Consider the following 25,896-nt stretch of genomic DNA (forward strand, 5'->3'; position numbering starts at 1 on the left):
GTCTGGGCGGGGAATAGACGCCCTCAGGCGACCTACACGCAGAGGCGGGTCCAAATCCAAACCTGATCCCCAGGAGCTGTGCAAACAGGGAAGAGAAGGGGAAATCTCTCCCAGCAGCCTCAGAAGCAGCGGATTAAAACTCCACAAACAACTTGATGTGCCTGCATCTGTTGAATACCTGAATAGACAACGAATCATCCCAAATTCAGGACGTGGACTTTGGGAGCAGGATATATTAATTTTTCCCCTTTTCCTTTTTTTTGTGAGTGTATATGTATATGCTTCTGGGGGAGATTTTGTCTGTATAGCTTTGCTTTATAATAGCTTTATTTTACTTCACTATATTATAGCCTCTTTCTTTCTTTCTTTCTATTTTTTCTCCCTTTTACTCTGAGCCGTGTGGACGAAAGGCTCTTGGTGCTCCAGCCAGGCATCAGAGCCGTGCCTCTGAGGTGGGAGAGCCAACTTCAGGACACTGGTCCACAAGAGACCTCCCAGCTCCACGTAATACCAAACGGCAAAAATCTCTCAGAGATCTCCATCTCAACATCAAGACCCAGCATCACTCAATGACCAGCAAGCTACAGTGCTGAACACCCTATGCCAAACAACTAGCAAGACAGGAACACAGCCCCATCCATTAGCAGAGAGGCTGCCTAAAATCATAATAAGGCCACAGACACCCCAAAATACACCACCAGACGTGGACGTGCCCACCAGAAAGACAAGATCCAGCCTCATCCACCAGAGCTCAGGCACTAGTTCCCTCCACCAGGAAGCCTACACAACCCACTGAACCAACCTTAGCCACTGGGGACAGATACCAAAAACAACGGGAACTACAAACCTGCAGCCTGTGAAAAGGAGACCCCAAACACAGTAAGATAAGCAAAATGAGACGACAGAAAAACACACAGCAGATGAAGGAGCAGGGTCAAAACACACCAGACTTAACAAATGAAGAGGAAATAGGTAGTCTACCTGAAAAAGAATTCAGAATAATGATAGTAAGGATGATCCAAAATCTTGGAAATAGAATAGACAAAATGCAAGAAACATTTAACAAGGACGTAGAAGAACTAAAGAGGAACCAAGCAATGATGAAAAACACAATAAATGAAATTAAAAATACTCTAGATGGGATCAATAGCAGAATAACTGAGGCAGAAGAAAGGATAAGTGACCTGGAAGATAAAATGGTGGAAATAACTAATACAGAGCAGGATAAAGAAAAAAGAATGAAAAGAACTGAGGACAGTCTCAGAGACCTCTGGGACAACATTAAATGCACCAACATTCGAATTATAGGGGTCCCAGAAGAAGAAGAGAAAAAGAAAGGGACTGAGAAAATATTTGAAGAGATTATAGTTGAAAACTTCCCTAATATGGGAAAGGAAATAGTTAATCAAGTCCTGGAAGCACAGAGAGTCCCATACAGGATAAACCCAAGGAGAAACACGCCAAGACACATATTAATCAAACTGTCAAAAATTAAATATAAGGAAAACATATTAAAGGCAGCAAGGGAAAAACAACAAATAACACACCAGGGAATCCCCATAAGGTTAACATCTGATCTTTCAGCAGAAACTCTGCAAGCCAGAAGGGAGTGGCAGGATATACTTCAAGTGATGAAGGAGAAAAACCTACAACCAAGATTACTCTACCCAGCAAGGATCTCATTCAGATGTGATGGAGAAATTAAAACCTTTACAGACAAGCAAAAGCTGAGAGAGTTCAGCACCACCAAACCAGCTTTACAACAAATGCTAAAGGAACTTCTCTAGGCAAGAAACACAAGAGAAGGAAAACACCTACAATAACAAACCCAAAACATTTCAGAAAATGGGAATAGGAACATACATATCGATAATTACCTTGAATGTAAATGGATTAACTGCTCCCACCAAAAGACACAGGCTGGCTGAATGGGTACAAAAACAAGACCCATATATATGCTGTCTACAAGAGACCCACTTCAGACCTAGAGACACATACAGACTGAAAGTGAGGGGATGGAAAAAGATATTCCATGCAAATGGAAATCAAAAGAAAGCTGGAGTAGCAATTCTCATATCAGACAAAATAGACTTTAAAATAAAGACTATTACAAGAGACAAAGAAGGACACTATATAATGATCAAGGGATCGATCCAAGAGGAATGTATAACAATTGTAAATATTTATGCACCCAACATAGGAGCACCTCAATACATAAGGCAAATACTAACAGCCATAAAAGGGGAAATCGACAGCAACACAATCATAGTAGGGGACTTTAACACCCCACTTTCACCAATGGACAGATCATCCAAAATGAAAATAAATAAGGAAACACAAGTTTTAAATGATACATTAAACAAGATGGACTTAATTGATATTTATAGGACATTCCACCCAAAAACAACAGAATACACATTTTTCTCAAGTGCTCATGGAACATTCTCCAGGATAGATCATATCTTGGGTCACAAATCAAGCCTTGGTAAATTTAAGAAAATTGAAATCGTATCAAGTATCTTTTCCGACCACAACGCTATGAGACTAGATATCAATTACAGGAAAAGATCTGTAAAAAATACAAACACATGGAGGCTACACAATACATTACTTAATAACTAAGTGATTACTGAAGAAATCAAAGGGGAAATCAAAAAATACCTAGAAACAAATGACAATGGAGATACGATGACCCAAAACCTATGGGACGCAGCAAAAGCAGTGCTAAGAGGGAAGTTTATAGCAATACAAGCCTACCTTAAGAAACAGGAAACATCTCGAATAAACAACCTAACCTTGCACCTAAAGCAATTAGAGAAAGAAGAACAAAAAAACCCCAAAGCCAGCAGAAGGAAAGAAATTATAAAGATCAGGTCAGAAATAAATGAAAAAGAAATGAAGGAAACAATAGCAAAAATCAATGAAACTAAAAGCTGGTTCTTTGAGAAGATAAACAAAATTGATAAACCATTAGCCAGACTCATCAAGAGAAAAAGGGAGAAGACTCAGATCAATAGAATTAGAAATGAAAAAGGAGAAGTAACCACTGACACTGCAGAAATACAAACGATCATGAGAGATTACTACAAGCAACTCTATGCCAATAAAATGGACAACCTGGAAGAAATGGACAGATTCTTAGAAATGCACAAACTGCCGAGACTGAACCAGGATGAAATAGAAAATATGAACAGACCAATCACAAGCACTGAAATTGAAACTGTGATTAAAAACCTTCCAACAAACAAAAGCCCAGGACCAGATGGCTTCACAGGTGAATTCTATCAAACATTTAGAGAAGAGCTAACACCTATCCTTCTCAAACTCTTCCAAAATATAGCAGAGGGAGGAACACTCCCAAACTCATTCTACGAGGCCACCATCACCCTTATACCAAAACCAGACAAAGATGTCACAAAGAAAGAAAACTACAGGCCAATATCACTGATGAACATAGATGCAAAAATCCTCAACAAAATACTAGCAAACAGAATCCAACAGCACATTAAAAGAATCATACACCATGATCAAGTGGGGTTTATCCCAGGAATGCAAGGATTCTTCAATATACGCAAATCAATCAATGTGATACACCATATTAACAAATTGAAGGGGAAAAACCATATGATCATCTCAATAGATGCAGAGAAAGCTTTCGACAAAATTCAACACCAATTTATGATAAAAGCCCTGCAGAAAGTAGGCATAGAGGGAACTTTCCTCAACATAATAAAGGCCATATATGACAAACCCACAGCCAACATTGTCCTCAATGGTGAAAAACTGAAACCATTTCCACTAAGATCAGGAAGAAGACAAGGTTGCCCACTCTCACCACTATTATTCAACATCGTTTTGGAAGTGTTAGCCACAGCAATCAGAGAAGACAAAGAAATAAAAGGAATCCAAATCGGAAAAGAAGAAGTAAAGCTGTCACTATTTGCAGATGACATGATACTATACATAGAGAATCCTAAAGATGCTACCAGAAAACTCCTAGAGCTAATCAATGAATTTGGTAAAGTAGCAGGATACAAAATTAATGCACAGAAATCTCTTGCATTTCTATACACTAATGACGAAAAATCTGAAAGTGAAATTAAGAAAACACTCCCGTTTACCATTGCAACAAAAAGAATAAAATATCTAGGAATAAACCTACCTAAGGAGACAAAAGACCTGTATGCAGAAAATTATAAGACACTGATGAAAGAAATTAAAGATGATACAAATAGATGGAGAGATATACCATGTTCTTGGATTGGAAGAATCAACATTGTGAAAATGACTCTACTACCCAAAGCAATCTACAGATTCAATGCAATCCCTATCAAACTACCACTGGCATTTTTCACAGAACTAGAACAAAAAATTTCACAATTTGTATGGAAACACAAAAGACCCCGAATAGCCAAAGCAATCTTGAGAACAAAAAATGGAGCTGGGGGAATCAGGCTCCCTGACTTCAGACTATATTACAAAGCTTCAGTAATCAAGACAGTTTGGTACTGGCACAAAAACAGAAATATAGATCAATGGAACAGGATAGAAAGCCTGGAGATAAACCCACACACATATGGTCACCTTATCTTTGATAAAGGAGGCAAGCATATACAGTGGAGAAAAGACAGCCTCTTCAATAAGTGGTGCTGGGAAAATTGGACAGATATATGTAAAAGTATGAAATTAGAACACTCCCTGACACCATGCACAAAAATAAACTCAAAATGGATTAAAGACCTAAGTGTAAGGCCAGACACTATCAAACTCTTAGAGGAAAACATAGGCAGAACACTCTATGACATACATCACAGCAAGATTCTTTTTGACCCAGCTCCCAGAGAAATGGAAATAAGAACACAAATAAACAAATGGGACCTAATGAAACTTAAAAGCTTTTGCACAGCAAAGGAAACCATAAACAAGACCAAAAGACAACCCTCAGAATGGGAGAAAATATTTGCAAATGAAGCAACTGACAAAGGATTAATCTCCAAGATCTACAAGCAGCTCATGCAGCTCAATAACAAAAAAACGAACAACCCAATCCAAAAATGGGCAGAAGACCTAAATAGACATTTCTCCAAAGAAGATATACAGATTGCCAACAGACACATGAAAGAATGCTCAACATCATTAATCATTAGAGAAATGCAAATCAAAACTACAATGAGATATCATCTCACACCGATCAGAATGGCCATCATCAAAAAATCTAGAAACAATAAATGCTGGAGAGGGTGTGGAGGAAAGGGAACACTCTTGCACTGTTGGTGGGAATGTAAATTGATACAGCCACTATGGAGAACAGTATGGAGGTTCCTTAAAAAACTATAAATAGAACTACCATATGATCCAGCAATCCCACTACTGGGCATATACCCTGAGAAAACCATAGTTCAAAAAGAGTCATGTACCACAATGTTCATTGCAGCTCTATTTACAATAGCCAGGACATGGAAGCAACCTGAATGTCCATCGACAGATGAATGGATAAAGAAGATGTGGCACATATATACAATGGAATATTACTCAGCCATAAAAAGAAATGAAATGGAGGTATTTGTAATGAGGTGGATGGAGTTAGAGTCTGTCATACAGAGTGAAGTAAGTCAGAAAGAGAAAAAGAAATACAGTATGCTAACACATATATACGGAATCTAGGGAAAAAAAAAAAAAAAAAAACGGCCATGAAGAACCTAGTGGCAAGACGGGAATAAAGACACAGACCTACTAGAGAATGGACTTGAGGATATGGGGAGGGGGTGGGGTGAGATGTGACAGGGTAAGAGAGTGTCATGGACATATATACAGTACCAAATGTAAAATAGATAGTTAGTGGGAAGCAGCCACATAGCACAGGGAGATCAGCTCGGTGCTTTGTGACCACCTAGAGGGGTGGGATGGGGAGGGTGGGAGGGAGGGAGATGCAAGAGGGAAGAGATATGGGAACATATTGTATGTGTATAACTGATTCACTTTGTTATAAAGCAGAAGCTAACACACCATTGTAAGGCAATTATACTTCAATAAAGATGTTTTAAAAAAATAAAGGGCTTCCCTGGTGGCGCAGTGGTTGAGAATCTGCCTGCCAATGCAGGGGACACGGGTTCGAGCCCTGGTCTGGGAAGATCCCACATGCCACGGAGCAACTGGGCCCGTGAGCCACAATTACTGAGCCTGCGCGTCTGGAGCCTGTGCTCCGCAACAAGAGAGGCCGCGATGGTGAGAGGCCCGCGCACCGCGATGAAGAGTGGTCCCCACTTGCCACAACTAGAGAAAGCCCTCGCACAGAAACGAAGACTCAACACAGTCATAAATAAATAAATAAATAAATAAATAAAAGAACGTGAATTTCTAAAAAATAAAAATAAAAAAAAAATTAAAAAAATAAAATGGTTTTATTTGCAGAGATGATAACTAACTTCTTATAAATTAAGGAAATGTTTCTCTCCAATTAAGAAAACTTGCTAGATTTTAAACATCTGTGTTTTAAAAGCGAAATTAAGGAATGATCAATTTCATTATAAAACAATTTAGCCTCGCAAAGATTCTCACTCTAAAAATCCAAGCTACATGCTAAGAAACATTTTTCAAGCAAGAATTAAAAACTTTTGGCAAGCAAAATCTGAAAATTAAAGCATCTCTAATATAGTAATGCAAAGTGTTAAGAAAACACTATTTACAAATATTCAATTTATATACCATTTTTTAAAGAGAGAAGATACTGAATAAACAAGCCACACAGTGACGACTCAACAATAAATGTTGTACCCCATTCCAAATGGAGGTGTTTATACATGTATATTATGTATATTAGCTGTGATCTCTTTGTGCTTTTCTTGGTTCCAGCCTAATAGAAAAGTCCCTTTTCCAAGCTCAGGGGCCTCCACTTAACACTATGTTTCCACAAGTCCTGTCTGTTCTATGGACAACTAGGAGTTTGTCCTCTCCCCTGGCAAGCCTTATCATAAGCTCTGTTAGCTCCTTTCAACCAGTTACCAGGTCCTGTCCTCCTCACTGGCACAACTCCTTAATGCTCAAGCAGCTGGAGACCTTAATGGAAAATATGCAGGGTAGGTCCAAATATACATATTTTCCTTCTACGCCAAATGTATTCCTCCATTCACCCATCCATGGGTCCAAACCAGGGAACCTACAAGTCATTCTGAAGAAACATTACCTTTTGGAAAAACAGCTTTCAGTCATAGGTCTTTCAAAATCTGTCTTAAATGTTATGCCAAAAAAATGCAGCATTTTAAATAAAGCAAATGTCCTTGTGATCCTTGCATGGAGACCATCTCTTGGGCATGTTTTGCTACATGTAACTCTTTGCTTAAGCACTATTTTTAAAGCTCATTTATTGAGGAGTCTATGTCCTATGTCCTAGACATTTAGACTTTTTAGACTTTGAAAATGAAGACTTTGCAAATGCAAACTTAGAAAGCCACAAAAGTTCAAGAGCCCTTGGCTTTTTGTACACACAACACTGCCTTTCTGGATAATTCTTCTGTACTCAAAGAGCTCATCATCAGTTCCACAGAGCTCTAAGAACCTCCAGTCTTTCAACATACATTTAGTGAATATCTTCTACCTGTGAGTTTAGTGAAGGCTTCCAAGAAGAGATGACAGCTGTATCTTGAAAGGTAAGTCGAGTTAGGCAGGCAAAAGGGAACCCAAAGAGCTTTCCAGGTAGATAGGAATGTGTGTTAAGCCATGGAGACATGAAAGGCCTTGATGCTTTTTCTAGGAACTCTAAGTAGTTCAGCAGGACTAAACACCACGGTGAATGGGAGGAGCAGCAGGAGAGGAGAATGGACAGAGGCAGCCGGCAGATCATGAGCCAAACAGTGTATCATGCTAAAAAGCTCGGTAACAGATTTTAACAGTAGAGTAACTTGACAAAACTTGCATTTTAGAAAATCCACTTGTTTTTGACTTATGAAAAGGACAATTTCATATACATTTTGAATATACTTCTCTACTGAATTCACACTCCCATTCCCTCAGATATTCTTTGCCTACGTTTTCCTTTCTTCTTTCTATTCCTTCCTCTCCTTCCCACTCTACCATCAGCTAATGCTGTCATCTTATCAAACTGGAACTTCCCTATCCTCCCCCTATCAACTCTATGCACCAACTTCTTTATCCTTTAGTTCCAATGGATGAGGTGCCCCTCCTCCTCTTATAAGAGGCTTTCCACCACAGAACCTCTGGATTCCATCCCCCTGCATTTTCCCAAGGCTTTCCTGACCCTCCCTCCTGTCTTTCTTCCCTGTATCATCTATGTCTTCTCCTCGATCATTCCCACTAGCAAACAAAAATGCTCTAATACAGGGGTACCCAACCGGGACCGCACAGCAGGAGGTGAGCAGCAGTGAGCGAGCAAAACTTCATCTGCCACTCCCCATTGCTAGCATTACCGCCTGAGGCTAGCAAACAGCCTCTTGATTTACCTGCTACATCTTTGGTCTCTCCTTGGCTCCCTTTGCAGGGTGCCTTTCTTCTGCTTCTCTTCTTTTTCCCCTCTTTCACATATCCTCTCCTGAAGTGATTTAATCTAATCCCTAAGGTTTTCTTTTAATTGAGATATAATTCACGTACCATAAAATTCACCCTTTGGAAGTGTACAATTCAGTCATTTTTAACATATTCACAATATTTTACAACCATCAATGCTATCTAATCCCAGAACATTTTCATCACCCCCAAAAGAAACCCCATACCCACTAGCAGTCATTCTCCATTTCCATACCCTGCCTTAGCTCCTGGCAACCACTAATCTGCTTTCTGTCCCTATGGATTTGCCTATTCCGGACATTTCATATAAATGGAATATGATATGTGGTCTTTTGTGTCTGGCTTCTTTCACTTAGCATAATGTTTTCAAGGTTCATCCACATTGTAGCATGTATCAGTACTCTATTCCTTTTTATGGCTGAATAAAGTTTCATTTATGGATATATCATATTTTGTTTATCCATTCATCAACTGATGTGTATTTGGGCTATTTCTACCTTTTGGCTATTATGAATAATGCTGCTATAAACATTCATGTACAGGTTATTGTGTATACTTAGGTTTTCATTCTTGTCGGTGTATGCATAGGAGTGGAATTGCTGGATATTATAACTATATTTAACTTTTTAAGAAACTGAAAAATTGTTTTCCAAAGTGGCTTCACAATTTTACACTCCCATCAGAAATGTATGAGGAATCCAATTTCTCCATATCCTCATTGAAACTTGTTAATGTTCATCTTTTTCTTTTAATCATATCCATCTTAGTGCATGTGAAGTGATATCTCATCGCTGTTTTGATTTGCATTTCCCTAATAGTTAATGACACCGAGCATCTTTTCATGTGCTTATTGGTAATTTGTATATATTCACTGGAGAAATATCTATTCAAATCCTTTGCCCATTTTTAAATTGGGTTATTTGTCTTTTTATTAAGTTATAAGAGTTCCTTATATATTCTGGATACTAGTCCTTTATCAGATACATGCTTTGCAAAAAAAAAAAAAAAAAGTCTCCCATTCTCTGGGTTATCTTTTCATGTTCTTAGTAGTGTCCTTCAAAGCACAATAGTTTTTAATTTTGATGAAGTCCAAGTTATCTTTTTTTTTGGTCACTTGTACTTCCAGTGTCATAGCTAAGAAACCACTGCTGAATCTAAAGTCATCAAGATCTACACTTGTGTTTTGCTCTAAAACTCTAAGAGTTTTATTGTTTTAGCTTTTGCATTTAGGTCTTCAATACATTTTTAGTTCGTTTTTGTATATGGTTTGAGATAGCATTCCAAATTCTTTTGCATGTGGGTATCCTGTTGCCCCAGCACCATTTGTTAAAAAGGCTACTCTTCCCACCCTGCACTGAATTGTCTTGGCATTCTTGTCAGAAATCAATTGCCCATAAATGTAATAGTTTATTCCCAGACCCTCAATTCTATTCCATTGATCTATATGTCTATCCTTATGCCAGTACTATACTGTTTTGATTACTGCAGTTTTGTAGTAAGTTCTAGAATTGGAAAGTGTGGGTCCTCCAACTTTGTTGTTTTTGTTTTTGTTCTTCCAAGATTATAATACCATTCTTATAAAGGGGTCCATATGAAAAAGGCAAAGAAATGTGAAACACATGGTAAATGTGTGTAGGGCATGAATCACAGTTCAGTCAAAGCACAACAGATAACCTGGAGAAGCTGGGCCATTCAGGGCCTTTTATGCCATGCCAAGAAGCTTAAATTTTATGCTATTGGCATTAAGAGCTGAAAAGTTTTCACCAAGATAGTGACACCATTTAATTTTAATTTCATATCAATCATGCCATGGCTGTGTGGAAGTTAGATTGAAGGGTTACAGATGGGGAAGGCATTAAGTATATTGCTATAGTCCAGAAGATGAATGATGATAACTTGAACTCAGTAAACGGTTGTAGTAATTAAGCATCACTGGTAGTAGGAATTAAGCATACATAGGTGATTAACTTCAGAAATACTTAGAAAGTAAATTAAGCTGTTTGGAGATCATCAGTGACCTTGGCAAGGGCAGTTTCAGTGTACTGATGGGAAATGAAGACACATTTCTTTCCTTATCCACAGCTGCAGAAATAATAGGAGCTGTGAAAGTAGTGATTAGTAGCTCCCAAATCTGGCTGCTTATCAGGAGGACCAGAAGAGCTTTTGGAAAAACACTGATTACTCTGGTTTAACTCCAGACCCACTGAGTCAGTCTCCATGAGTGGAGCCCAGGAACCCATATTTTGACAAGTTCCTCAGGTAAATCATACACACACATATCTATATACTTGCTTTGGGAAATGTTGAGATGGACCATTCTTTCACGTATTAATTATTCCTTGTAATTCAAATCTACTTGGTTCCTGGGTTCAGAGAACAAGAGTTCAGATAGTAAAAGTTGGAAAGATAGTGAGAGAAGGAAAGAGCTAAGCTAACACAGCTGAAGAGGGCAGACGTTAAAACAGGAGAATCATAAGTAGATTTATATCATTAAAAAAGTGGAAGGGAATTACATCTAATATCTTATAATAACCTATAATGGAATATAACCTGAAAAAAAAGAATCACTATGCTGTACACCTGAAACTAATGCAACACTGTAAATCAACTATACTTTAATTAAAAATTTTTTTAAATAAGTAAAAATTGTAGAGAAGTACAGGTGAGAGAAAGGATAACTCAGAAACTAAGGCACATGGGCTACAAGTATTAGTTTATCAAGCTAAGAGCATTAGTTCAAACACAGTCAATATTATCTCATAAGTGTCAAATAGAAGTATTTCTAAAAGCCATGATCTTTATGCCCAGTACCAACCCATCTTAAGTCGGGTCAACAGTTTTCTTAGTGAAAATTCAATAAAAATTAAGTACATAAAACAGAATTGTGCAAGATACTATATTATACTGGGAATACCAGTAGGAGTTTGCAGTCTGCCTCAGGGACCACAAACTACAAGTCAGTCAGTCAGAAACCTTGAAGAGCTAGACAGCATGGAACTAAACTTAGGGAACCATCCCTAAGTCATCGAGAGGTCAGAAAAGGCTGCAATCTGTGACTTTTGGCCCCATCTCAACTTATCAAATTCTTATACTCTCCTGCTCATCTCAAACCCTACCTCTCTGATGAAATCTTTCCTGGACTCTCCAAAGAGATGTGATATTTTCCTTTAAGCATTCAGACCACTCTGTACCTCTAAAGACACCCAAATTCTATCTAAACTTCCATTTCCAATAATAATCATAAACACATAACTGTTGTTATGTGATAGCAAGAATCTTCAAAGTCAAGAACCTTCAGAGGCTCCACCTGCCTCCCTTCTACACCATGCCAAGAAGCCAGTCAGTCTTTAATCCCCAGCCTCTATCCTTCTGGTGATGGAATACTTACTGCTTCACAGGCAATTCATTCCATTTCTTAACTGTTCTGTTGAGCAGTCTCCCTTACGTTAAGTTTAAATCCGCCTGCCTATAACTTTCACCCATTTGTTCTAATTCAGTCTTCCAGGGACATACAGTCAATCTCCAATTAACAGCTCCTCAGATATTTAGAGACATCATCCTGACCCAGCCAACTACTTTCTAACAAATGCCTTGCATAAAAATTGTTAGCCTGGTTACCCTGATAACAACAGCATGGTGCGTATCAATCCTGTACCCTTCTGGGTCACCAAGTTCTTTGAAGGAGCTGCTATACACATAGAGCCTCACACAGTTTCTGGCATGGAGTGGACTCTCAAAATATGACTGTAAATGACTCAGTGAGTGAACAAATCCACCTGCTATTAGAATTTTCAAACGTATTCTTTCACAACTGGTTTAATCATCTACCTACAACCAAACAAGTTTATTAAACTCTCTCTGCCCTCAAAAATCAAATAAATGTAATATAAAGAAAATATAAACTCAGAAATAATTTGTCAGACATGCAGGTTAAACGAAACATCTTAATAAATAAGAAACCTCAGTGAGAGAAAGACAATTTTTACTATTTCTACTATACGCACTCTTGAAATGTCTGAGTTTTTATCACATATACATATTCCTTTTTCAATTAAAAGACAGTCAAAACAAAAAAAGACAGTCAATTTAACAAAATAAAAATATTAAAATTATCTTCATTTTAACTCACCTAGAGAAAGAGTATAGTATAGTGTGAATTTTGCCTTCCATAATACATCCTACCACTGAAATATACAATAATTAAATAAATGACTAGAGGTAACATTAATCTAGTCCAGAGGCATTCAACAATTTTGAGGACAACCATAGTAAGAAATACATTTTATACTGCAGCATGGTAAACATATACAAATATACAACTAATACAAAAGATTCACCATACAGTGCTTATCATCACTGCCTGGAAGGTACTCTGATACTTTTTTAAGGCTGTTGCAACCCACTAAACTGATATCACATCCCACTAGTAGGTCACACCCACAGTTTGAAAACCTTGGATCCAGTCCAACATCCACCCCATCCTCAACCAATTTATTGATGAAGAACGTATGCTTCAGCTTGGATAAATGTATAGAATCACGTAGTTAGTTCATTCATTTAGATCCTGCTATATGCCAGCATTGTGTTATGGAAAATGACCAATGAAACACAGCTCCTGACTTCATGGAAGCTGCAAACACTTGGACAGAGAGACAAGGCAACCAACTGTACAGTAAGATCCCTGTGCAGTGAAGTATGAACGAGGACCACTGAAGAGGGGCTCTAAATCAGACAGGGAGAGTTGCGGAAGACCAGTGGGTGACAGTAAAGACCAAACTAATCCTAGCTCTCCTTGCTTTCTGCCATGTTGCCTCAGCTTATCCACGGTATTTCTTTAACAAACATCCAGGGGACACCCACCGTGGGTGTAAATCAAATCCACCTCAAACTAGATAACTCACAAATACTCCTAACTCCCTCAGCAGTAAGATTCCACTGTGTTCTTTCTTCAAATCTTTTCTCCTCCTTTAAATATATGAAAAGAATGGACCTCAGTTTTATTAACTATGTAACAGAAACAGACACACATACACACAAAGCTCTAAGCCTCCTCTGGATAACCCAAAGCTATTCTTACACAAAGCTTCTGAGGCATACCTAGCAACACAAAGATAATGTAATACCAAATGGAATCAGTTAACTAGCTCAGAGCTAAAATTGGAGGTTAACAATTGTGGAAATGTCAATCAAGTCAGGATATGAAACTTTCCATTTAAAACAGAGTCATTGGGGGACTTCCCTGGTGGTGCAGTGGTTAAGAATCTGCCTGCCAACGCAGGGGACACAGGTTCAATCCCTGGTCTGGGAAGATCCCACATGCCACGGAGCAACTAAGCCCGTGAGCCATTTAAAAAAAAAAAAAAAAAAGAGGGCTTCCCTGGTGGTGCAGTGGTTGAGAATCCGCCTGCTAATGCAGGGTACACGGGTTCGAGCCCTGGTCTGGGAAGATCCCACATGCTGCGGAGCAACTGGTCCCGTGAGCCACAACTACTGAGCCTGCGCATCTGGAGCCTGTGCCCCGCAACGGGAGGGGCCGCGATAGTGAGAGGCCCGCGCGCCGCGATGAAGAGTGGCCCCCGCTTGCCGCAACTAGAGAAAGCCCTCGCACGAAACAAAGACCCAACACAGCTAAAAATAAATAAATAAATAAATAAAAATTTTAAAAAGTAGCTATAAAGTCATATTTCAATTGATTCTCAAACACTGCGAATCCTGCTGTTAATCATCTTACTGAAGTCCAATTATATTTGCCATTTATAAAAAAAAAAAAAAAAGAAAAAAAGAAAATAGAGTCACTGGGTATTAGTTCAACACCTACTGCAAGAATTTTGATACTTCTCTAAGGTCTAATAGCACCAGCCATTATTATTTTTCTATCTTACCTCCTGATCCCTTGTCTGTAGATCATTTCTGTTCCTTGGCCTTAGCTCATATTCTTGCTAAGTCGTCCTGCTTCTCCAATCAGACTCTCTCAGTTGTTTTTCCCACTTCTACTTCCATCTTTGCCTACAACTTCATCTAACATTTCCAAAAGATAAAGATATGCTAAGAATGGTTTATTCCATATCACAGAATCAAATACTTTGCTTAAAATTCATTCTCTAGGAGAACATATGAAAATAATTTCAGCAAAATTCATTTTAATTCTATTATCTCTATGTTATTAATTCTACTATGTTCATTATCTCTGGTATTTGCCATTTAAACCCTAGCATGTCACTTAACTTCTAGTTCAATCTTCCACATTTCTAAATTGAAGTTAATAAAACATGCCTTTACTATGCTCTCAGGGATATTGTTAGGATTAATAAAAGAATAAATGAAAAGTACTTTGGAACTCTTGGGAGGGAAGAGTATACAAACGGGATTTATGTTGTATATATCTGTTTAAAGAAAAAAAAATACCCTCGGGTGATGCAAAATGTGGGAAATGCTTTCTTTTAAAAAGGTCCAAATATACTTTAAGTTAGTCTGATCTAAAAGTTAGTATTTTGATGCAGCTGTGATTTTTCCCACATGCACAAAAAAGAATTTGCAAATACACATTACTATCTATTCTCTCTTAAATTTGCTTTTGTTTCAGAAAATGCCCAGTCTAGATAAAAAACTTAAACTAATAGCTATCATTTATTGATTGCATTATCATAGACCAGGCACATTACACACTACTATCTATCCTGTCTCCTAAATTTACTGTTATTTTTAAAATAGTTAGAAAACATCCATTCTAGATAAAAGACTAAAGCTAATAACCATTAAAGGGGTTCTGGTAGCAATTCCAACATGGGGAGGTGGTTTTCCACACCGACAATAAGCAGTACTCCAGACACCAGCCAGGTATCCTACAGCTCAACTCAATTCTGACACTATCTACCTGGAGAAAGCATCAGATTTCACAGGTTGACAGCTCAGTTCCACAAGACCGCCCTCTCCTGCAACTTCAGGCACCAATCACAAGCCCCGGTTGTTAGCTGTGTTTCTAACCCACCAGCTATAGATTGGATGTTCCCATGACCTCCTCCTTGACTCAGTCAACTTGCTAGAGCAGTTCAGAGAACTCAGAGAAGCATTTTACTTATTATACTACTGGTTTATTATAAAAAGATATATATAAATCAGGAACAGCCATATGGAAGAGACATACAGGACAAGGTACGGGGAAAGGGTGAGGAGCTTCCATGCCTTCTCCAGGTACACCACTCTCCCCAAATCTCCACGTGTTTGCCAACCCAGAAGCTCTCTGAACCCTGTTCTTTTGGGGTTTTTTATGGAGGCTTCATTACAGTTATGATTGATTAAATCATTAGCCACTGGCAACTGATTCAACTTGAAGCCCCTCTCCCCTCCCTAGAGGTTGGGGGTGAGGCATGAGACAAAGTTCCAACCCTCTAATCATGTGGTTGGTTCCACTGGCAACCGGCCCTTATCCTTGGGTGCTTTCCAAAAGTCACCTCATTAACCTAACAAAAGACACCTTTATCACCTTCAACACTTAGGAAATTCCAAGGGTTTTTGGAGCTGTGAGCCAGGAACTGTGAATGAAGACCAAATATATTTGAGAATTATATTGATATTTTGGTCATGTGAATGACAAAATATATATTTTTCTTATAAATCACAGTATCACAGCAATCATTTATTAAATGCTTCTTATGGACCATACGCTTTACATCATCTTACTTGGAACTCACACGCACATAAAACAATGAAGTCTGTATTATTGTCCCTATAATGCAAATGAGGAAATTAAGTCCCAGTGAAGTTCAATGCCTCGCTGAGGAGCCATGTGTGTATCCAGTATAGAGTCAGCGGTGGGACGGACACACCTATCAGCAAAGCCGGCACTCTATCACCAGAATATGATGACTCCTTTTCAAATATTGGCTTTTTGAGGATCTAAGAAAACAAATATCTTAAGTAAGATTAGGTACCCATCAAATTACTTATTTAAATGAATTAGTCTTTTCAATTTCAAGCCAGGGAAATGATAGACAATGAGGTCCTTCAGAAGCCCTACTAAATTCTAATAGGTATGTATGTGTTATTCCCGGGGATATCATGACCTTGAAGCTCTGGGAAATGAAAATAAGACACTGTCACAAGGAAGCACTGAGACACACACACTTTAAACTCCTGCAAATAGAGAATCTTCAGCAGGGATGTTAGAAGAAAAAATCTAAAGCAATCCTGTATCATTCATAAAATTCATGGACCAAATAAGTCATCCTTTTCCTCAACAATTATCTTGCCTTTCTTATTAACATTAAGAATTTAACGCAACATTAATACTTGTTGAAACTGTTAAATTTCTGTGACATTGATGGGCCTCACCCAAAGAATACAAACACAAAGAATATGAAACAGCAAACTGAAAGGTAAGGATTTGCTACCCAAATATATATCTTATTTATTATTTTTTTAAAGCATGCTCACTTGTTTTGTTTTTTATAAATTTATTTATTTATTTTTATTTTTGGCTGCGTTGGGTCTTCGTTGCTGCACATGGGCTTTCTCTAGTTGCGGCGAGCAGGGGCTACTCTTTGTTGCAGTGCGTGGGCTTCTCATTGTGGTGGCTTCTCTTGTTGCAGAGCACAGGCTCTAGGCACGCGGGCTTCAGTAGTTGTGGCACACGGGCTCAGCAGTTGTGGCTCACGGGCTCTAGAGTGCAGGCTCAGTAGCTGTGGCACACAGGCATAGTTGCTCCGTGGCATGTGGGATCTTCCCGGACCAGGGCTCAAACCCATGTCGCCTGCATTGGCAGGCAGATTCTTAACCACTGTGCCACCAGGGAAGCCCCAAATATATATTTTAATTTACAAAAAATCTCACCCATTTCTTTAAATAGTAACCTTTCCATTTATATTACTTATTCATACACAACTTTTCAGAAGCTTTCCTCGGTTTAAGCAAGGTCAATCAGTGACCAACCCAGGCACAACTTTCTAGATATGCCCACCTGGTGTGAAAATATTAATATTGTGTGAAAACATCCACTATTTCATGTAGTCTTTTCCTGGGCCCATCTGTTTCCTAAAAGTTACAATTTACTCTAGAATATATTATCTCAGCCAAATTACCTGGTCTAAGCCTGAGAAAAATCCTGTTCCCTGTCTCTTTACCCTATTGTGTATGGGGGGGAAAAAATCATTGCTGGTCCACCATCAAGAAAAGTAATGGAGGGGAGTATCAAGGAGGAGGAAAGAGTGGTCCAATGGAAGGGAATGGGAAAAGGAGGTGGCAAGGATGAGAGGGAGGTACTTTAAAACAATAAGAGGAGGAAGAGAAAATGATGAACTGCCATGGGGCTCCCAGTTCTGAACACCAAGTTCCAAACTCAACTGTGATTCTATTTCTGACCTTGGGCAAATCTCTTGTTTCTCTGCATCCTAATGCAGCTCCAAGAAGTGACAAAAATTAAACCAGGAGAAAGTTTCTTACAGAACCTAGTGAAAAGCCAGTCCTCACTACTGATTTAAAAAAAGCTAAGCCAGCTATGACCAAAAAAACCCCCAAATTGCCAACCTGGTATTAATAAACCTTCTAATTTTCTGGAACAGTGTTTAATGCAATAATACAAATCATTTAGTATCAACCTTCCCTTTGCCTTTACCCTCCTCTCTTTCTACATACATTCTATTCTCAGGTTTGCCTTTAGAACATTTCCTCTGACATTTTGTCTTCCACTTACTCCACTACTTTAACTAAATGCCTTATTCTTAAAGAATAGAATTCCATCTCCCTTAAGTATTAGTGCCTTAAAGATCCTTAGTGAGTCTGATCTATCCCACCTATCTCAATGCATCCAGTTATATTTTTAATCTCTCCAAACTCTTTTCTTTCCTGCTACTCTTCTCTCAGGCCCTCTCCAACATACAGTGTCTCTTTGTGATTAAGTGACAGTCTAAATTCAATGCCTTGTTGTCAAGTCAGACACTGAGACACAGATCACAAACTCCCTGCTTTGACATCGATACTTCAGTACATGCAGCCTTGAGCTAAAATGATACCGGCTGCCAAATGACACCAAAATCTCAAATACTGTCTACTTTCCACTATATCACAATTCATTTTCAGAATTGTAGTTTTTCAGAGTTGTTTTCTTTTTCACAAAAATAAAGTGACATAGTATAAATTATTTTGTCCCATTTAGTTTGCATTATACCCAACTGCATTCATTTTACAAACTCTTTGAAAGTTGTGGTCTCATAGCTTATGCTGTCAGTTCTCTTTTTATATATACATCAGCTCCTATACATTTATACTTCCTTCTACATTCTTACCCAGTATACTTAGAACTCAGTAATACATGCTCATTGACTTTCCTTGCCCACATTTCTCAAGAGTATCAATACGAGTCATATCCAAGGCTAAATCCCAGCTTGGCACTTGCTAGCCATGTGACCTTGTACAAATTACTTGTCTCTCTAACCCTGAGTTTCCTCCCTTATTAACATGGGGATGTGAAAACAAGCTACAGAAGACACGGAATGTGTATAACAGAATCCATGCCTGCAACAAAGTAAGGCGAAGCAAATATTGGCCTCCTTCTTCCTTCCACTTTATAAAAATGTGTTTACTATAACATAATCCTTTAGAATTTTTAAATGAATGCTGAGTGTGAGAAAAACCAAAGCAGACTTAGAGATGGGCAAAACTTTGGCCATATAGAAAATAAATTGAATTGTTCTATATAGTACATTAGCTCAGAGTTCTCTTGACTTGGCTCTGGTGGAAGAGAAAAAAAATCATCTATTTCTTTTAGCTGCTTGCAGTCCTCTCTTAAAATTAATCATAATAAGTAAAACAGCATAATTTAACTGCACTTATTAGCCCTAGCACCAAGTACTTACTACCTAAGACAAACACTAATATACTAAATATATGTCCCATTGGTAAAGAACCCAATAGCCTACCTTCTAGAATAGCTAACTACTAAGTTTCCATTCCTCCAAAGTTTTGGATGATGCCTGCCCAACTTCATTCTTAAAGAAGTTAATGGAGTGCATTTTTTTGATATCTCTTAATCATAAGTAAATTTCAAAACAGAGATATCCTATGAAGTCCAGTTCACCTAGGTATATTGCTTCTAACGAATTATTAATAATTAAGTTGATTGTTATAATTAAATCCTACCAATTGAATTTGTGATAACCTAAAAGTATATTACATAATGTGAATTCAGCAAAAATATCTTTGTAATTTCAGGTTTTAGCAATTCATTGTTGGATGAAACAAAGTTTATGTTTCTGACACTTCAGTTAAATAGACCCTTGAGAACCATGAAGTATGATTTTCAACAATTATCACATTTTAATTGTTAGCACCCATTTATCTAATAACTTTAATATTTGGAAGTCATTTGTTGAAAAATATTCACTAATTCAGATGCTTGCATATTTTTAAAAATCTTTTCCCTCAATACAAACCTATTTCTGAATTAAGAAGTTTACTAATATGCATGCTCTGTGCCTAATCTTATTTGCAATTAGAGAACTCTTACCTCCTCAATTTTTAATACTCTCTTGAAATCAGTCAAAGGATTTAAGAATAAATTAGTATCCATCTAAGACATATAAATGACTTTGGATTTTTGAAAAATTATCTGGTCACGTCCATTCAACAATAGCATCAAATGGCTCACTTTTAAGGTTCTCCTGCGAAACGACTCTAATTTGATAATCAACATACCCATCTTCAGAAACCTCACAACTAAGTAAATAAACCTTATATGACATTTCCACATTGAAATGTACTCCCCTCAACATAGTTACTTTATCCTTTATTTGACCCCGTTAGTCAAAAAACCTATTCTACTTGTGCAAAATTGAAAGTCTATTTACCATTTAGGCTAGAAGAAAATAATGTGAATCCTCTGTCTATATAATAAGCATTGAAGAACTAATGTTTCTAACAAGTATGTCATTAAAAAACATTTACACCTTAGCAACTAGTACAGTTCTCACTTAACACCTCTATAAACAAGTTATATTCCCTATCAACACACACTTAAATAAATAACCCAGTTATATGCTAGAGCTCCCTTCAAGAATGTCTAATATAGTAAAGAAAAAAACTTATCTTTTAACTAATGTTGCTTCTGCCTAAGGGGTTGCCTCAAATCCTCCGTGAAATGAGGCAAGATAGACATACATAAATAAATATGAATGAAATTATTAACATAGCAGTTTCTTATTATTTTAGGTGGTGATTTTAAGTGTGATCAAAGAAAAAAGTTAAAAGTATTTATCAGAGGAACTGGTAAATCTCAATATGGAGGGGGTTCAATACAGCACAGAGGTTTTAGAGCACAAGTATAGAGCCCAGATACCTCAAGTTGAATCCTAGCTCCACTGTTTTTATGTTAAATTTGCCTTCAGCAAGTTACTCAAAGTCTCTAAATCTCAATTTCCTCTTCTATAAAACAGAACTCTTAAGAGTACCCTCCTCTTCAGGGGTTTATGAGAATTCATTAAGATTTTCCATGTAAAAGCATCTAGAATAGTACCTGATGCATAACAAGTACTCCATAAATGTTGACCATTATCATCATCAACATCTCACTGCACTGTTAAAAAAATAAAGGGGGGGTGGTGTAAAAGTAGTTGAATAAATTCTTCTGTACACAAACCAGACCAATGGGCAGACCCCAAGCCATCTAGTGAACCCCTATATTCAGACCATGAGTCTCAGCTTCTATTCATTAGACCTTAAGCTGCCTCTCACTGAGAGCATTATATCTCATCTGAACACGCAAAAGAACAATTTGGTTACTCACACTATATTACACTAATATGTAAATTCATCACTTCAGCAAGAAAAATCACAAACAAGTAGTTCATTCATGATTCATTTTATTCATAATAATCTCAAACTTGTCACCCCCAAAATTGGATTTTAGAGCTACAGTTAAATGAAGTAACACATTCACATCCAACTTCACTCAGTGGTGTCAAAAAAATCAATATAAACAAACAAACTGAGAGGAGAAGAGCTGTTTAGTCCACTAAACATGGAATGTTAAATATTAAGGAGAAAATGCATCATTATTTTGAAGACCAGCTTAAATGATGAGCAAATGCTTAATTTACACAAGTAATGACCCCTTATTTTATGACTGCGTTCAATAACTGCACAGAGGTCAGAGTCTTAAAATGAAAACAGCTACATGTAAAAGAGGAACGTTTCATTCTTAAAGAACCTTATCTTTATTGGAAAATTTCTGGATAATAAAAAAATAAAAGGTTATAGTAGAATATGAGTAGTTTTTTCCACCTAGGATGAATCTCCTAACAAATTAGAGAACTCCTTTTTCCCTAAGGTTGGTTTATAATTAGAAATTAGATTCCTCAATAATTCAATGACCAAAACCTTTATTAAAGTCAAATGACCTTTTTAATTAATTTTCTCCTAATATATAAGCTCTGCTGGCAGGTGTCATCTCTACAGATAATAAAGCATTGCTATATTTACTAAATGAGTTTTTCCCCTTATGTCCATCCTTTTCTTTGACTTGACATTCTTACAGTAATTAATTATTGGTAAAGCTTTAAAAAGTATAATAAATTACTAATGTATTCTGGTAAATGACATCCCTATTTTTCATTCTATCATAAAAAATGTTCAAGCTACAATATTTTATTCTTCCAGATTTTTTAAAATTCTCATTTGAAAAGAGGATAGCTAGTGAGGAAAAATGTTTACAATTTTATTACAGCATTAATGAATATATTCAGGATTTGAAAATCTGAAGAACAGAATTAAGATACATGCATAAAATTGACATTAGCTTCAAAAGCTCTTGCCACAAAAAGTGCATTTATAAAACAGACTCATTCGACTAAATATACGAAAGATGCATAAAATATGGCCACTGCATTTGAATTACTTACAATTTTAATCTTTAAGTATTTGTTTAAAAAACAAAAGTAGCTAAATGACAAGTAAGGCATCCTGTTAAATGCTCGGGAGTTTGAAAACCCAAAAATACGTTGTCATCAAACCTCACCTTCCCTATAGATACTTTAAATTTAGTGAATTTCATTGGCAATAAATCAAAGAGTGTAAAACCCTTAAGTATGTGGCTGTTCTGTGTACATGTTTTGAATCACATATTCATCCATCACTTCACCATAAGTCTATGATGACGTAGGCAAAATGCTTTACCATCACTATTCTCATCACTCTAATGATAAAACCAAGCAAAGTGATTAAGTGACTTAGTCAAAGATACCAGCCAACTGTCAGCAATTTTACTTTTTTTAGTTAGGTTTCTTAGCTTTCTAGTTCAACAGGAAAAACAAAAAACAAAAAAACCCCTAAGAGTATCATCTGAGAGAAAAGAATATACACTTTATGGATACTAGCATTCCCAAAGGAGATATGGGAATATCTAAATTTTACACATCACCAAACACTAACAAAAAGAGAAGAAAAAAACAAAAAAAAAACAAAAAACAGGAACTTCCTGAATCCCAAATAAAAAGAGTAAAGTACAATCTCTGTATTGTACCCTCTCTGGCCCACTCTCTCGGCCGTTGTACATTTCTACCTGGTTTACTGCTAGGAAACCGATTTCGGCTTTCATAATGCTTTCTAATGGGCTTTTCTTAGCAAATGTCTACACTGCTCAGGCAAGGCCGTTAAGGTAACTTAATCTCTCATGAATTGCTCAATGGAAAAAATGCTGATTCCCAATTTAAAAATTAATTCTTTAGCTTTTTCTGAATTAAGAGTAACTACGAAACCCGTAACTATAATTTAGATTCAGCGTGTTAACTTGAAGGCTGGCAGGACAAATAAAAGCTTAGGGAACCGAAGATGATGCTGGGGGAGGGGGCGCAGAGAGAGTGCGAGAAAGATGCTCATCCCTTCCGAGATGATGCAGGAATGACATGGCACCTGGACAACACAAGTCCACGTCCACCCCACCCCCTCAGAGTCTGTGCCTCGGTTTCTCTGACATATGCCTGGATCTGTGAATAGGCGCACACGCGAACACACCACCTTTTATTCTTCGACTTCTAGAGAGGAGAATGGTGGGGAAGCGTCGCGGCTTAAAGCCTCACCACAACAAACGATTTCTTTCTCCTCGCACCCCGCCTCCCCTGCTAGGGGCAGGCGACGACTGTCTCGAACAGTAGACAGCTGACAGGAGCCGAGAATCAGGGCGAGAAGGAAAGCATCTCCAAGGGGGGCGGGGGGGGAGGGGCGGGGAAATAAACCCCACAGCCTTGCCGAGAGCCTCCGGGAGGCTGACTAGAAAAGGAGGAGGATATTGAGCTGGGAAAACAGAGAGGGGGACTGCGAAGCTCCCGGGCGCGCGACGCACCCAGGCTGCCCGGGGCTGGCGCACATCGGGCGGGGGAAGTCGATGCCGGGGCGGACCCCTCCCCCGACTCCCAGACCGGAGGACCAGGAGGAAATGGCTTTGTATAGCAGGATGAAAGGCAGACAGGGGGGCCGCCAGGCGGGGAGGGACAGAGGATGCCCGGAGCCGGGACGACCCCGCCCGCCTCACAGACACCTCTGCTCTTCCCTGCGTTCCGCCGCAGCTCCTGGTCCAGCCTCGCGCTCCCGCCATCCACGCTCGAACGGCCCGGAGTGGGGTCGCCCCCACCCCCACCGCCCCACCCCCGCGCCCTGCACGCTCACCTGCCCACGAAGTTCTCGAGCACCGAGCTCTTGCCGGCGCTCTGGCCGCCCACCACGGCGATCTGCGGCAGCTCCAGCAGACAGCTCTGTCCCAACGAGGAGAAGGCGTCCTGCAGACGGTTCACCAGAGGGATCAGCTCCTCCATCTCCCGGTTCCCCATTGTGCCTGCGCCGCCGGCTGCCCGCTAGACCCTGCTAGTCTCTGCGACCTGGCGGGGAGCCGGGGCCGCGCAGCCCTCGCCGCCGCTGCCGCGCTCAGTTCAGTCAGCCGGGTCCAGTCAGACGTCGGATCCCGCCACCGTCCGGCCTCTAGTGCGCTCCTGACAGCAACGGCCCCAAAGCGCGCCTGCGCAGGCGAGCGGGGGCGTGGCCTGGCCCCGCGACCGCCCCGCCCGCGGCGCGCTGGGCGTCTGCTTTGCCCTAGTATTCCCAGCCTGACATCCCAGAGCGGCGCGCACGCACTGCCTCCCAGCTGCGGCCAGATGCCACCGCCTCGGTCGTCTGATTTCAAGGCTCAGGAGCAGAGTTACAGCACTTGGTCAGGGAATGGCATAGAATCAGCAGCAGCCGGCGGCACTGTTCCCTTTCAGTGGCTACAAAGCCAAAGTCCAGTGGAAAGCCCTACCGCCGGTAACAAGACAGCACTGTCGCCAGCGGCAGCACCTCGGCTGCCTCCAACCAGTGCACCGCCTCCAGAGTGCACCTCCCAGAAGGAAATATCTCGTTCTCACGCCCCACTCCAGAACCCTGGCTCTTCCTGGGGTAGCCGGCCTTTTGGAGTCTAAATTCTTCAATCTGACATCCATTTACAGGCCCTGCGTAGTCTGACCCTGCTTAATCGTTCAACTTTAACGGCTTGGTCCTCCCGGCCCCATCTAAAGAAAGGTGGAGTCCGTCGTGCTTACCCCGCACCACTCCTCTTCAATCTACCAAGCTCATTCTGTCCTTTGCGACCCCTCATGACATTTCTCCTCCTAATCTCCTTCTACAGGCTCTATCAATAACCATGCACTCTGCACCCATTCTCTTAAATTTAGCGAACTGAGAAGAGACTGTACGTTGGGTCCTGTGCCTTGTGATGGCGACACAAAGGATAAATGCATGCTTCCCTTAGCCTCCTTAGAGGGATCCTCTTTTCAAATACTGATACTCCTCAGGATTTAATTCATGGACCTTTTAGTCTACCTGAGGACTTCCCATGGCTTTAACTACACATAATGGCTAGGGACTACAGAATCTAAATAACTAGCCCACCTCTCTCTTCTGGGCCTTAGACTATATTCCCGTTGGTCCTAGACCTCACTGTCTGAATTAATTTATCCTCACTTCTGACTTAATTTATTCAAATCTGAACTCATCTTTTCTAGTCTCAACACTTAATGCTATAAATTTCCAACCATAAAAATACTTGTATAAAAATGTCCATTATAACCAAAAAACCAAGAACCCAAATGTCCATCAAAAGGTGAATGAATAAACAAGTGTGATATGTGCATTCAGTGATAGATTCTCAGCAACAAAGAGGAGTGGATTCTGATACAGCGACAACTTAGTTGAATCTCAGATGCATCATGTTGAATGAAAGAAGCCAAAGTACGTATTGTATGATTCCACTTATGTGAAGTTCTGGAACAGGCAAAACTATTCTACAGTGACAGAAGTCAGAGCAGTGGTTCCCTTTGAGGAGTGGGGATTGACTGCTAGAGGCATGAGAGACTTGTGGAG

The 25,896-nt window shown here is 39.2% G+C and overlaps 1 protein-coding gene across 6 annotated transcripts in view; it reads right to left on the bottom strand.

The window, feature by feature from the left end:
- The window catches only part of DNM3 (dynamin 3), a 576,662-nt gene extending 552,151 nt beyond the window's left edge, over positions 1 to 24,511 (bottom strand). For 3 of the 6 annotated variants that reach the window (XM_082382854.1, XM_082382853.1, XM_082382855.1), the window contains exon 1: positions 24,172 to 24,510. In XM_082382854.1, coding sequence (XP_082238980.1) covers positions 24,172 to 24,332 — 161 coding nt within the window. In that variant the 5' untranslated portion in view covers positions 24,333 to 24,510. Of the gene's footprint in view, positions 1 to 24,171 lie in introns of all 6 variants that reach the window. The other 3 variants (XM_082382851.1, XM_082382852.1, XM_082382856.1) reach the window with 2 other exon arrangements.
- Between the last annotated feature and the right edge of the window lie 1,385 nt (positions 24,512 to 25,896).

The sequence above is a fragment of the Balaenoptera borealis genome (genome assembly GCF_965194805.1).
Source record: "Balaenoptera borealis genome assembly, chromosome: 1".
Lineage (NCBI taxonomy): Eukaryota > Metazoa > Chordata > Mammalia > Artiodactyla > Balaenopteridae > Balaenoptera > Balaenoptera borealis.